Consider the following 15,238-nt stretch of genomic DNA (forward strand, 5'->3'; position numbering starts at 1 on the left):
TGCTGCAGAGTCCTGCATGTCGTGAACACTTGGGAATTGCAGTCATAAAGGACATAATGGCTGCTGAACCAATTCAAATCAGAAAATGCAAAAGTAAACATAAATGAACAATCAACATTTGTAGGGCTTTGTGTAACTTCACTGCTCAGGCCTTTTTGTTGACTCATCATGCAGCAATCCTTGTGTATACTATAATTGCTCCAGGTCATTTTTATCACCCATTTAAATGACTGAAATTTATGGGAAAAATAACCCGGCCAGTAAAACACCTCCACTCTTTAGCCTCACTTTCTGCAAGGTTTTAATTGCAACTCACCATATAGTCTGCATCACAGAGTGTAGGGACACATAAATTGATGCTGGAGATGCAAAAAGTTCAGTGAGTAATTCAGTTTCCTCCTCAGTATTCACCTACTGTAGCCACCTGCTACACTCTTTTTCTTACTTATTCTCTCTCTTGCTTTGTTGAGATCACGATTTTTTTTTTTTTTAAAGTCCAGCTGGCCTGTTGCCATCTTGTGAAGTCTGATCCAAAGTATCGTTTCCCTCGTATGCTAATGTAATCTGTGGAGAGAGAACTCTGGGGATTTATGGTAAAGTGCTCCTCTCCTCTCTGTGCCTCACCAAAGCTTGAGAGAGTTTCGTTCGGACTCAGTGATTCATCCAGCAAGCATATCGAAGTGAGTGTCGATCATCTTCTGTCCAATAGTTGATCATAATAAATAAATAATATGGTACATTAATCACATTCATGCACTCCTAGCAGATGAATGACAGCGCAGTATGCAGTAAAGATATGAACAAGATAAAAGTATTCCATTGTTGGGAGAAAGTTTTTTTTCTTTTCGTAGATGAGATTAAGGGCCGTCTACATGAGCATGCTGATTAACCAAGACGAGCTGTTTTTGGCCTGTCATCCACACGAGGTGGTGTTTTAGAAACACAAAAAACAGGGTTTTTTTGAACACCGGTCCCAGAGGGGAGAAATTCTAAAACCCCAGTTCGTGCCGTTCAACACCCCGAGGTGTGGACGGCAAAGGCTATCATCTGTGGGAAAAAAAGATGACATAATCACCTCCCTCTGCCCCCGCCACGGTCTGCAATGTCCTCAAATAACCACAACAATCACAGACTACAAGCTGTAGTGGAGCTGCAGAAGCTACTGATGCTAGCATCATGCACTACCATATGCAGGGCCATAGACCTCTAGAACTCAGAGTTATATTGAGGTTTCTGAGCAGGAGTCTACTTCAATGTTTCAAGTTTCAATGTGCTCTATCTTCTTCTGTGTTTTTGGTGTGTTTGGTAAGCGGTGTTGCCACAGTTACTTAGAAAAACTAATCTGATTACTGATTACTAATTTAGTTACTTCACCGATGACGTGTTTTTAAATGTAACTCAGTTAGATTACAAGTTACTTTTTTGTTACTTTCAGCAGCTGCCGACAGCACCCCCCCCCCCCCCATCGTCTGAACATAAAAATGACCATCAGTTTTACCAAAAACTCTGCTGATCCTGCCTCCTGCACCTGCTGATACATATTTAACCGTTGACCTTCATTTTGTTGTATTTATATCAGACTCACGCTTTTATTATCACATTTTTACTATTACTGCTATTTATTTACCCAGAGATGTTGTCTGTTTTCGCCCTATTTATTTATTTGCACGGCCTGCTCGATGTGACTTCATTTGCCCCATTCCTGCACAAATAAGGTCTTTCATTGATTGAATTAATTTAAAAAGGGAGAGGGCTTATTGCAATGTTAAGGTTTATTAATGACTGTGGTTGGTTCCAATTCTTTTGTGTTTCCCAAACACACTGTCAGAGCGGGTTGGCCTGTGATTGGCTGAGAGTGTAGAAGGGGGCGGGTCAGGTGAGCGTGCGGTGACTGCATGTGCTCCGTGTGTCTGAATGGAGGAGCTGCCGGTTCTGTTTCATAATAAAGGCCTAAATGTCAAAGTTCAAGATGTAACGAGTGGCCAACTGCTCATCTCAGGCGTTTCTTGACCACCCGGTGGGAGTGTGCAGGCAGGAATCACGACATCAAACTATTGTTATGAATGAAGCTGCACCAGCAAAGTGTTCAGGGGTATTTATTATTCGTGTTCTTGAACAAATTGAACACAATTCGTCTGCTTGTAAATGAGTTTTTTTGAGCCTCACTTCAGGTCTGAAATGATTTCCAACTCTTTCTTGTTTAAAATGTGGTTATTACCCCCAGTCCCAGGGTCGCCTTGCTCTTCTTGGGTGCATTTTATGTGTTCACCATATGGTATTCTTTAAGTATTTTGCGACAAAGCTCAGTTCCGTCTTAGTGTTTCGTTGTGGGAGATCTGCTGAGTATTTAGCAGCGGGTTTTGAATCAGCTCTTAGCTTTGATTTGCGGCCACTTTTCCACTTTGCTGATGCAGTCTGTGCTCTGTAAACTGGTGCCAAGATCTGAAAGACTATTTCCCAGGCACAGTAATTAATGTTCCAGTTTACTGGGCTGATTCTATTAGTTGTCTCATATTGTTCTAAAAGCCAATGTGACGGAGCATTTACTCACGAGGAAGTATTTTTTTTCCCTCCAGAACGACAGGTAAATTGTCACATGGCTGAATTGATGAAAACAGATTAGAAGTGTGCAAGCGTGAGGTAGTTTGCCATGTCATGTGTTGGTGCGATTGCGAGGAGAGCAGGAAATCTAGTGGACAGTGTGGGTGTATATTCATCACACCGTAAAAAAGCAATTAGCTTGAAGCTAATGAGCAATGTAATGACTGCAGCAAAACACGACTGAACAGGGGAAACGGAAAGAAACCACTCAAAGCTGAAACTATGGAACACCCTTTAATACATGAACATGATAGCACTATCAATCTCACCACTTTAGCTGCGGACTGTATGGAGGGGAGATCGCATTAATGTTAGGCTTCATCTCATCTACACCGGAAAAAATAATCTCAGCTTCCCCACTGCTTGATTTGAGCTTTTGACATAAAGAGAAGACTATCATCAGGCGACTTTGCTTTCTGTTGCTCCATCATGATGTTTTTTTGATTTAAGTCATTAACTGTTTCCACTTCACTGAGCCACAGTCGCCTCAAGGTGTCTTTTTTATCTTTTTCAGTTTGACTGCCTGTGATAGAACGCAGTTCAATCTAATGTCTCTCTTAGTGAAATAAACGTCTGGTTTGTTTTATTTCTGAAATGCTATTAGTCTAAAGGACAGGAGTCATTGTGAGGGGCAGTTTTTCTCACTGCTCGTCACGACTACCTTCATGCAGTATTGTCTGCTACGCTCCCCTGCTCCGACAATCCATGTGTGCCAAGTGTGCCTGCCAGCCTTCACTGTGATTGCGGTGCCACTTTCCAATCCACTGCATCATTAGCTTTTCATAAATGAAAATTGTATTTGTCAAGGGGGGGAAAAAAAACAACATTTATAATATAAAACTTTTACAAGCAAGGCATTTGGGACCTTACGTCTTGCTCTGACCCACGAACACCAGACCACCCAGCTTCACAGTGTACCTACATGAGAGCATTAAACCTGCGAAATAAACAACCTATCCAATTAGTGTCTGCTACACTGTGTCTGCAAGATGTACTCATGCAGATCTCAGGGCAACTCTCCTATGGTAACGATAGCAGTGTGTGTTCATGCATGGCAGCTCTGTCTCCTTCAAACGCCCTCATCCTCCAGGACTCACTTTTAAATGAATGCGCACCAAAATGAAATGGAACTGCTGGGGGGAAAAAAAGCCCCTGAGAATTTAGTAGATATGCCCGGGACATCGACACAATTGAAAATGGATTTATGCTGATCTCATTGGATTAAAATGCAAAAAAACCCGATGGTAATAGAAGCTCAAGCTCCTGTTGCTGTTCATTGTCCGTTTCCAGTGGCAGACCCCAGTCTCCTATGTACCACAATCAGATTCATTTAAAATCGATTCTTTATTCACTGCATTTTTGGAATATTCATTAACTATGTAATCAACCTGGATTTTAATTGGTGGGTAGACTAAGTATATTGCATTCATCTATATTTATGACAATAATGCAGATTAGACCATGTTTTATGACCTATTCGTGTAGATATCGACAAGAGATTCACACAGTTAATTTTTTTGTAGTAGCAGTAGTGGGATGTGAATTTGAACAAATGTTGTCATGGTATTTAGCTGGGTGGTGTAAAGTTCATCATCTGTTTCATTGGCAGATCCCAGGACTGTATCAAGACTAGTCTCACTCTTGTGGTCCTGCCCCAAATTGTTTGATCAGCAGAGTTACTTGCCAGCAGTGCATATGCAGAGCCTGGAAGGGTTTATTTTCTGCTCACTTAAAAAGAGAACATCTGCAGGGCACAGATGGGGCAGCCCATTAAATGTTTGGAGACTTGCATACTCCTCATCCATCTTTTTTTTGGAACCGTGCGATTAAAAGAAAAATATCTGATTTCCTCAATAAAATATGTAAGCCAAAAGCTGTAGGATTTTCTCTCCCTCCCAAACTGAAGTTGATCAATAGCCAAGAGTACATGATCAGTTAAAGAGCCTGACTGCAACATCCCAGGCTTACAGCACCCATATAACTGGGCTGCAGATCAGATTGCGAACACGTTCGGTGAAGGAGTTTTGAAAAAATCGGTCACAGTCACCAACCTTAACGATTCCCTTGCGTGAGTGGCAAGGTCTCGCACATGTATTCCCAGGATTTTGCGTAACTTTCTTTTCAGAAAAATGGTTTCAACTAATCTTAAACCCTTCCCAGTTTATTTTACATGAAATTAATTGCACAAGAAATGAGCAATCATAGATTTGTGACGGCCGCCAAAGCGTGTCCGGATCATCTCCATAATTTAATGGGATCTTCTACTTCTACTAATATCAATCTGTGGTGAAAATCCCACCAAAATCAGTGCCGCAGTTTTGAAGTAATCTTGGTAACAGAACTACAGACAAACAAATGCATGCTGAGGATTTTTATTACGCCCTTGGCGAACGTCATTTTGTAGCACATCTGAAGACAAACGGTGGGAGAGCTCAAGACTTCCAAAAAAGGTCTATTGATAGTAGCAAACCTGAAAGTTTCCCAAATGTTGTAATGTTGAGCGTTGGGGAAACGTGTGACAAATCCTGGCAGATTGGTCAAATGCTCCACCTTTCCAGCATCATTAATGTTACAAGAATTTGACGAGTAGCAACACCGTGTGTGACAGCAGCCAGAAATTGCTGCTAAGTTACCGATTATTTTTGGGTGAAAAAAGGGAAAAGCTGGAATCTCAGAAAGCCCTCCCTTTCATGTCTTAGTTTGATTCAGTGAAATCTTCAAATAGAAAAAAACCATCGGGCATGGCGTTGAAGATGTGGAGCGAGTGAATGGATGTAGAACTATGAAACCAAATCCCTTCAGGGTTGTTTGTTTGGTTTATTTCAGATCTCGGGAACATTATCCAAATTGATTCCATTTACAAAACAAACCGCTGAGAGCTTTGTCGTTCATGAGCAACTTGAGACATAAAACTAGTGTTTCAGCAAAGGGTGTGTTTGTGTGTGGCGTGTGGCGTGTATCTTCCAGTGTTCTCTGTAGAACTCCAGCCAGCAGATACGTTGGCATTGATGACGTTAAGCCATCAACAGACTGTCACTTCATTTGATGCTGCGGTTTAAAGAAGCGAAACACAAATACTTGGGGTTATACCTCAAATTTGTCAAATGATTTTAGGAGACCCAGCTGTGACACCTGTCATCCGTCGTAACCATTAAATGTTCTTACTTCGTGGCATATATGTTTTGTGATTGCTTGGTGGTTTGAGACATGGTGGATTTCAACTAGCGAAATACACAGCAGTCCCTATAGTGGTCGGTTATATTGGACTAGATCTCGGGTCAAAAACCCAAGTAATGGTGGTTTTGCCCTCACTCTCACATTACTAGAAAAGGAAAATGAACTAAAAAAAACATTGACGTTGCATGTGTTAAAATTTGAGAAAAATCCCATTTTAATTCAGCCCAGAAAACACAAACCAGCAAGTGTGATCTAGTGCTTGAACAATGGAATTATTTTGACTCCCTACAACTGTACCAACGTCTTAAACACTGATACAATTTCACTGTCATATACAAATGCATCTCAATGAATTAGAATAGTATTAGAAAAAGTTATTTTGCTTCATAGATTTCATTGAAAAAGAAATCCTGTGAAAAGTCCAATATTGGAGACTCATGGTGTTGCACTCGAATGAGCTAATTCTCCCAAATCTCCTGCTCAGCTGTGCAGAGGATCGTCCACAGATTCCCGAGTCTCTCAGTCTGGTTCAATCGGTTACTCAGTCATGGCGTGCCGACTTAACAGTTGCCCTGAAGACCACCATTGACACCCTCCACAAGGAGAGAAAACCACAAAAGTTCTCTACAAAAGAAGCTGGTTGTTCAAAGTGCTGTTTCCAAGCACATTCATGGAAACTTAAGTGGGAGGATAACGTATGGTGGAAGAAAGGTTCTGGACTGGTTTACATTAACTGGAAGCAATAGTCATGAAGAATTGAAACAATGAATGCCTGAAATACATCACAATGTGTTTCCCTCATGCACACTGATGGATGTTCCCTAATGTAGGCGTAATGTGTGAGAGTTTCCCGTTTCCGATTTTGTGGTTGCTGCTAATGCATGAGCTTGAGATTTTTGGTCAATCTGTTCATTATTTGCATGTTTGAAATTGATTCTTTCCCTTCGCCCACGACAGTTTGAGTTTTATTGGTTGTGTAATGTCTCACCAGAAATATATCATGAAGCTTCATACAAGATTCATACAACAATATATTGTATATATAACCAGATCATTTTCTAAACCTGTTTTATCTCAGACTGGGTCAGTTAGTAGAGCGAGCCATCTCTCGATTTGAAGGTTTCAGGTTTGATTCCCTATCTGTCCACATGTCGAAGTGTCCTTGAGCCCCAAATTGCTTCCATTGCATATATTGCCTTGCATGGCTGGGGGAAGTGATTAACAATGTGAGACACTTTGGAGACTGCTCAAGCAGTGAGAAAGTGCCTTATAACTGAAATCTATTTACCATTAAATCAATTTCCAGACAGACGGAAGTTACTGTTGTTGACTGTAGAATGAATATTGACCAGAGGAAAAGCCCTCTTATGCATTAGAATAATTTTTTTTGCCAATTAGGTGTCATTTTTCAAAATTCCATTACATGTTAAAGCTGCTTCAATTCATAACTAACACGTGTCTTCGTCTTCTTCTCTCTTCCCCCTCTCTCTGCGTACAGCTCGGACCGACTGATGGATGACACGATAAGGTAAGACCTGATTTCCGTCTTGCATGGATTAGAAGACATGAATTTACATAATGACACACACGCACACCATTTACCCGCTGTGTGCAAACAAAATCAAACACTGACCTGAAGACGGCCTGCGTCTCTGTAGATGATTTATTTCCCTTTGAGCTTGTGCTGGGAACATGTCAAACAGCGGTGCTACTTGGTAGATTTTCCATCAAATCAGTGGCGAGGAATTAAGACCGGGTGTAGTTCAGGAGGACGGATACTGTTGTAGTCAGGTGTAATTAGTTCCCCTACAATGAGAGCATCAGGAATGAAAAGCATTTTAGCTTAATTCAATTTTCAAACATTTAATTTCATTTAGCATTTAACACCTTCCCGTAGTCGTTTGGATTTAATATAAAATCAATACAGAAAATGGAACTTTAAGTTTAGCATTAGTTGTTACAACAAATGACACGATGGCCATGCTGGTTTATGGTTTGTAATTGGATTTATTATTTTGGAACTTGACTCTAATGAATCTTTCGGTGTTGCTTTTTGAGCACACTGATCATTTAGTTGGGAGAGAGCGTCTACTCAGTGTTTACTGTGTCGCTTCTCCAATTTGGCACATTTATTGGTATCATCCATCTCTCGCTGCTCCTTTTCTGTTCTTTCCTTTAAACTCTGCTTTTCTTCTTCTTCTTTTTTCAACTCTGTCGCTCATTAATAAACCCCACACAGAAAGCCCGAGGACTCCTGAGATACCTTCAATACTTGGATTTTGTCATTTATCTCTACCTTCGTTTGTTCCACTTGTGCAGCTGTTTGGTTTTTCATTCATCAAGTCGTTACAGAAACAAAAGAAGAGAGAAAGGAAGATTAGAGTTTAGACCTTTAGCAGGTACTTTTGCTCTTCAACAAAAGAGACATGATTAGGAAGAAAGGTCCACAGTGTTGCCTGACATATTCGTGATTGATGTACCAAATCATCAATATTTAACAATTGATTTTCAGTAGTTTAGGGAGTTTGATGTAACGCATGCGGAAAGCATTCATTAATTCATGAAACGCACATTGTAAATCATTGTTTTCATCTTGTGGGAGCTCTTTGTGCCAATTCATTTCTCTACAGATTGATGCATAGCTTATCAAAAATGAAGTCTTCACTTAGTGGGGGTGGGACTGTGGCTCGGTTCATAGAGGGCTCATTTGTCAATGTTACGGGTTTGATTCCCTACCCCCCACTCTGTCTACATGCCTTTGAGCAATACACCATACCCCAAAGTGCTCCACTGGTGCATGCGTGTGTGTGTGTGTGATTATCAGTGTGAACGTAATCAACAGTGTAAAGCACTTTGGGTAGCACACAAGCGGCGGAAAATATTCCCAGAAGTAAAAACATTGTCATTTTAATTGGCAAGATTCAAAGACGAGTTCAAATCACTCTTCCATCAATCACTGACTAGTTCCAAAGCAAAGTGTGTCTTCATCCTGCAGCTCTGATTCTCCTGAGCTGGTTAACATTAAGATAAAGGCTGGTTGATGTTGCTGGAGTCAGCAAAGTGTTTCCTCCTGACCGAGGAGAACATGATCCCCGAAGCGCCGCTCCACGCCAAGACTGCGGACTGTCCCCTCAGCAGTCTCCACCCACAGGAGATGCCGTGACCTCACCTACCCAAGTTCACACTTGCACCCCGTTGCCAATGAAACCTGCTGTGCGGGACAAACTCACAGCAGTGTCTCTGTGTCATACTTGTTGTTACATTGACGCACCTTAATTTCTTCAGGACTTTACCCTTCCCATATTTAGAAAATATCACGACTTGTAGATGTCCTGAGTGACATTGTTGGTATTTTGCCGTGTGCCGTGGCTTTGTGAGCAGATTTACGTCCCCACAGTGTTGATATGTGCGGCTCACTCACGCGTACAGACGACCCCCTTGCTCATCAGCTTCCACAGCTGAGCAAGTAAACAACTGCGCTAATACCTTTACTTTGTTTTGACTTTGGCTCCTGTGGGGCTCTGTCCACCGTGGGATTTTATCCCTCATGGCCACTGCTTACCGATGGGAATGCTGCAATTTAACCAGCATGGTGAGAAAAACAAACACATGTACCACAGTGCTCCTGATGTTTTAAATCACTATTTACTATTATTTGGTCAAAATAATTGTATTAATATTGTATTGCGTGAAGAACAAGCATGGAGAATATTTCCTATAGTAAGTGAATCTGATTAACTTCTCAGCATTAAAAGCTCACATCTATAAATGTAATAATTTTACTTCTACATTTATTTGATGTGAAAAATTTTTGTATCACTCAATACTCCAAGCTGTTGTAAGGTCCATTCACAAACCAATTGTTCTTAGTTAATTTTCATTAATGAAACACAGCAGAATACACTGCTTGTATAGGGAACACCTAAACAACACAATGTAATTCAGTATATAACACTCATGTGAAATCAACCGGTCCAGTAAGGAAGCAACAATAATTGTGAATTAATTTCACCTGTTGTTGTGCAAATGAAACAGACGAACATGTGGAAATGAGAGGCAATTATCAAGACAACTCCTATAAAGGAGAGGTTCTGCAGGTGGTGACAACAAACCATTACGCTGTTCTCGTCGTTTCTGGCTGATGTTTTGGTCACTTTTGAATTTCGTTAGTGTTTCAGTCCTGGAGGAGCAGGAGGCGTGTCTACAACCAACACAAGTTGCTCATCCAAGATGGCACATCAATGTGAGCTGTGGCAAGAAGGTTTGCTGTGTGTTCAAGCACAGCGTCCAGAGCATGGAGGAGCTACCAGGAGACAGGCCAGTACAGCAGGAGACGTAGGACCGCTACCTCCTCCTCTGTGCAAGAAGGAACCCGAGGGACACTGCAGAATGACCTCCAGCAGGCCACTAATGTGCAGGTTTCTGCTCAAACTGTCAGAAACAAACTTCACCGGGGTGCTATCAAATGGGGCCTGTTCTTACAGTCCAACACCGTGCAGGGCGTTCGGCATTTACCGGAGAACAGCTATATTGGCAGATTGGCCATTGGCGCTCTGAGCTCTTCACTGATGAGAGCAACTTCACACTGACCACATGTGGCAGATGTGACAGAGTCTGGAGACGCTGTGGAGAACGTCTGAGTTTATTTTATATCCAAACCTCCATGGGGATGATCATTTTAATTTACATTGATCCTTTTTTTATGTTATTTCGTTCTCATCGCACTCTATTACATATTGAATAAAGACTTTCAACTGCAATATTTCCTTAATGGAGATCGAGGATGTGTTATATTAGTGTTCCCTTTATTTTTTGGAGCAGTGCTTTTCCAGATGTCTTGTTTGCTGTGCAGAGGCAAGTGAGAGGATGTCATGAGGGCCGAGTTTCTCCATCTCGAATGAGGTGCAAGGCTCAGAGATGGGCTCAGTAGCTTCTATCGATTATTGTGTGTAACAGATGCCACAGGAGGCCAAGACGCAGCTCCAAACTTTTGCTGCCAAATGCCCAGCTGCACTTTCCTGCCCTGAAAGTTGCTGAGGACAAGAGATGCACAATAACCCAGCAATTCTATACCTTCCGTGTACAAGCCTCACACGCACACCGAGGGCTCCCACGTGAAGCCGGAGATGATGTCGATAAGCTGAATATTATACTCTACTAGGGTAAAGTACTCCATGATGAGCCTTCCCTTGTAGCATGAATGTGCTTGGAGACGATCAAGAGGTTATCAAAATATGCAAATTGTGCTTAAATCCAATAATGTGCAGAGAGATTTGGTGTCTGAATGTTGGCAGTGTTTATTTTGTACATAAAAAAAAAGCATAAATAAAAACAGTGAGTACACTCAAAGCTTAACCTGCTGGTAAAAGATGAGAGGAAGCACAAGCTTATAAACATGGTGTGATAACATGCAGCCAAATCGACACTTGGAAACTGTGGCAGTCATCTGCAGTCCTTCAGCCAAATGTTAGACACTGGGGTGAAAATGACTGGATTAACCTGAAATTATAATGAGAAGCACAAGTGTGTGGAAAACTGAGCAGCTGGACTACGTCTGTCGGGGTACATGAGAGGGAAACTCTTCAACACGCTGCAGGAGGAAGCAGAGCAGATCTTTATCTGTACTTTAGCAGTTCATTCAGAACAATAAAGTCATTAAAATAAGAAAAAAAAAATCCGTTTTGATGATACCAAGTTATATATCGTCCTGTAAGTGGCCGATGCACTTTTTTCTTCTTTTTTTTTTTAGTGTAGTCAACCAGCTTTGTCATTTTTAGTGATCTATTGTTGCATTCTTATGCAGTGTAGCTCTGTGGTTGCGGTAGTCATTGATTTAATTCACGCTGCAGTCTTGATGCTCAACTCCAATGTTCTGCTGGGATTCCATTTTTTTGCCTGATCATTCACATTACATTTTTAATGCCACCTCTGCCAGACTATCTGCGCATGTGCCGAAGACGGCGTGAAGCACGCTATTTACAGAAGTAAATATGGATGGTCTACACAGGTCAGCACCAGGGTTGCCAGTTGGGACTCAGTGTTTCCAGCCCAAATAACGTAAAACCCACACACCTCAATAAAAACCAGCCCAAATCTCAGCCTGTGTAGGAATTGTGTTTAAACTGTAAATCTATTATATGTGTAATAAAGATCATGCCATAAACACACAAATGCACAAAATAAGGTAAAAAAGTAAGAGATTTTGGCTTCTGAACTGGGGGATACCTGCCATATGTTGCATCCCGTACCAGGTCATGAAGTGACTATGAGGGACATCTATAGTAGAGGGGCGTTGGTAGTATATTTATTTTAATTATTTTGATTCTCAAACCTGGATCCAGCAGTAGGGTGGACCACCTTTGAAAGTCATTTTCTGTCGTTTGTCATAGTTTTCTTTGTATAGTGTTTAATTCTTTAGTGACTGTGACCCCCAGATGTTTAAAACAAAAACAATCTTGGAGGCTGTTCTTAAAGAACGATTGCAACAGAGAGAAGAAGAATCAGTGTGACTTCGCTGAGACGAGTTCACTCGACTTTTACCACATGGCTGTGGCCTTCAAAACGTTGCATATTAGTTTAGTGTGTGTGGGTCAGAAACGGGATCGATGGTCCAGTTTTCACTTCTGAAACCTCTTACTCTTTAAACTGGTTGGAAAACATCCTGCAGTAGATTGAATGTCTTGGCCTCACGCTGACTCATTGACAGTAGTAAACCCAGAAAACCACTGATGGCTGCTCTTCCTCTCTGTTTCTGTCTTTCTTTTCCTAGCATTGCCATGGCGACCAAGGAGAACATGACCTCCCAACGGGGCATGCTGAAATCCATACAGAGCAGGGTCAACACGCTGGCCAGTATCCTTTATTCTGCTCATGCTCGACTGTGTGGAGCCAAATGGAAAGCTCACATCCAGGTTTAAAGTCGAGGGATTATTAATACAATATTTGCTAATGCTCTTTTGGGAATCGATCCACTTTTTTTTTTTTTTCCCCTCAATAGAAGGAGGCTATTTGGAGCGTCACCAAATGACACATAGATATCAGTTTGAACATTTATGGGTCCTTAACTTTTCACTCTTGCAGATCGTTTCCCAACCATCAACAATCTCATCCAGCGAATCAACCTGCGGAAGAGAAGGGACTCGCTCATCCTTGGAACTGTGATTGGCGTGTGCACCATCCTCCTGCTGCTCTACGCCTTTCACTGAACCCCGGGGAGATCAGTGCAGAGGAATTCGCGGGCTCTTTGGAGCGAGGGGACACACTGGAGACCAAGCTCGGTCTTGGCGGTTAACGGACAGAAGACATTCAGTCGGGCCAGTTCTGGGACAGAAACACATTCGGACTGTATTTAGCAAGGAAACACATCGAGGGCTGGTGCCTGCATGTTCTTCTACCAACAAGGGACTCAAGACCAAAATGACCTGGAAGACTAGATTAAAAACAAATGTTGATAACTCACTTGGAGGGAAACTTCGTCTGATTAATTGTATGAAGAGACTTGAGACTGTGATTTTTTTTTTTTTCTACAGGTGAAAGAAGTTCATTGGTTGTTTTTAAGTAATGGAGTGGGACCGATCTTTCATTGTGGGCTGTATAATGTGAATTAATAAATTATTCATATCAGTATGTACAAAAGAAGTGTGTGACACTAAATATATAACTTTTATCTCTAATAAAAAGTGAATAAAGGCAGGCCTTAGGCAGTTATTATTAATACTTTCTGTTATCCACCATTTCCACACAGGGAGGCTGTTGGAATCCTCTTGTACAGGTTGAGCCGCCGGTCTTATGTGAATGTTCACCGGCTGGAATCAGGCGGGTCTTTCCCAGGGGTCTTTGCTCTCAATGATGCTGGTTGTATTTTCCGATCACAAACCTCGGCAGCAGAATTCAAAGACGCCTTCTTGGTGATATTGCATGATATCTTTTGCCTCAAAGCTTTTGCACAGTTCTGCCAATTCTCGGTTTGAATTACGTTTTGCAAAGTGGATCTCTTTACTGTGAGAGTATCGGCATGCTCGGGTGACGGAGAAATGCACGCTGTTCCCACACACCATTTTGTTCACTGTCCGGCCTTTTAGAATGAAGGAGACATTAGAAGAAGAGGTTTTAAAGAGTCACCGGTGTGACAACATAAACACTCATAGTGGGAAAAACAAAACAAACACTTTCACATTGTTTGGGGTCATCATGATGTAGAAGAAGAATAAAATCCAAATAGGCACTCAGTTAAATATGATACAATCCTACATAAAAAGAAATAACCATTCCTGACTCCTTGTGGTAGTGTTGTACTGCTAATTATACTGTAATGTCTTAGTAACAGTTCTAAAAGGTCATGCGTGATGTATTAGAAAATCCATCTGAATCTGATGTTTTCCAGTTCAACACTATAACAAAGCCTCCATCAAGAGAGAAGAGGTTTCCTCTCTGACTGCGTCAACACACAATTATTATCTCTGTTAATGTATAATGTAACATGTGACTCTTTGACTGTTCAGTTACAAATCTTACTGAAATGTATATTAATTGAAGCTAAAAATACATATACAGTCCAGTGGGAAAGAGTTTAGGCAGGTGTCCATAGACAAAAACTCCATATTTTCTTTAATGGTCACCAGCGGCACCAGTGAATGAATGCTGAATAGGTGCGATCAAGTTTAATTTGATAATTTTGCAAAATACAAATTGACCTGATGACAAATCCTTCAAAACAGTGTTTTCTACTTAAACTTGCATTCAGTTATTGAAGGAACTTGACTGGAAAGTTGTTCCAAACATCTTCTGGGAAACTGTCCACCAATGTTTTGAGTTTCTTTTTTCTCACAAATGTGCAGTAAGTGTGGACAAACACAGAAACAGCCTGAAATTTAGACTGAAATTCGAGACAAAGACTGAATTTGGGACAATACACGTTGGACACAATTGTACAAAGTGTGGGAAAACTATATAATGTTTAATTTGTTGTCAATCTCAGCTGACTGGTAGAGGGTGGAAACACGGGGCAGGTCACCACCGTCACACAGCAAAATCGCAGTAAAACCACACAGTCAAATACCATGACGACACTCATTTTCCCAAACTTTCTCCTTTGTGAAGACATCCAAACAAAAGAGTTGCTCTGAGGTGAGAGTGATAAACGGCAAACTGCTGTGGCTTCAGTCACCCATTGACAAGTGTGAATGTGAATGGCTTTCAAGGAGAGCTTTAATGAGCCAATAGTTTCTAAAGTCTCTGCCTGTCAGTTCTCTGTGGTGTGTGTTGGTGTATATGTGTGTGTGTGGGGGGGGGGGGTGAATGTGTGTGAAGAAAGCTCCTTTGTAAAAGTTGAAAACCTGCTAATAATTCTTCGCCCCAGTGTTTTTTCCCCCTCCCTCTGCGCCCGTCGGTCCGTGGCCGTGACGAATGGTGTTTGTGCTCCCCGAGGCCGAGTCGTGCATCAGGCCCTGTGTACGTACCG

At 41.5% G+C, this 15,238-nt stretch overlaps 1 protein-coding gene across 2 annotated transcripts in view; it reads left to right on the top strand.

The window, feature by feature from the left end:
• Positions 1 to 13,470, top strand: part of gosr1 (golgi SNAP receptor complex member 1) — a gene marked incomplete at its 5' end in the record, with an annotated part of 28,615 nt that extends 15,145 nt beyond the window's left edge. For both annotated transcript variants that reach the window (XM_080509721.1, XM_080509722.1), the window contains 3 exons: positions 7,277 to 7,306; positions 12,548 to 12,630; positions 12,859 to 13,470. In XM_080509721.1, the coding sequence (XP_080365847.1) occupies positions 7,277 to 7,306; positions 12,548 to 12,630; positions 12,859 to 12,983 (238 nt within the window). In that variant the 3' untranslated portion in view covers positions 12,984 to 13,470. The remainder of the gene's footprint in view (positions 1 to 7,276; positions 7,307 to 12,547; positions 12,631 to 12,858) is intronic.
• Between the last annotated feature and the right edge of the window lie 1,768 nt (positions 13,471 to 15,238).

This window comes from Blennius ocellaris (assembly GCF_963422515.1).
Source record: "Blennius ocellaris genome assembly, chromosome: 2".
Lineage (NCBI taxonomy): Eukaryota > Metazoa > Chordata > Actinopteri > Blenniiformes > Blenniidae > Blennius > Blennius ocellaris.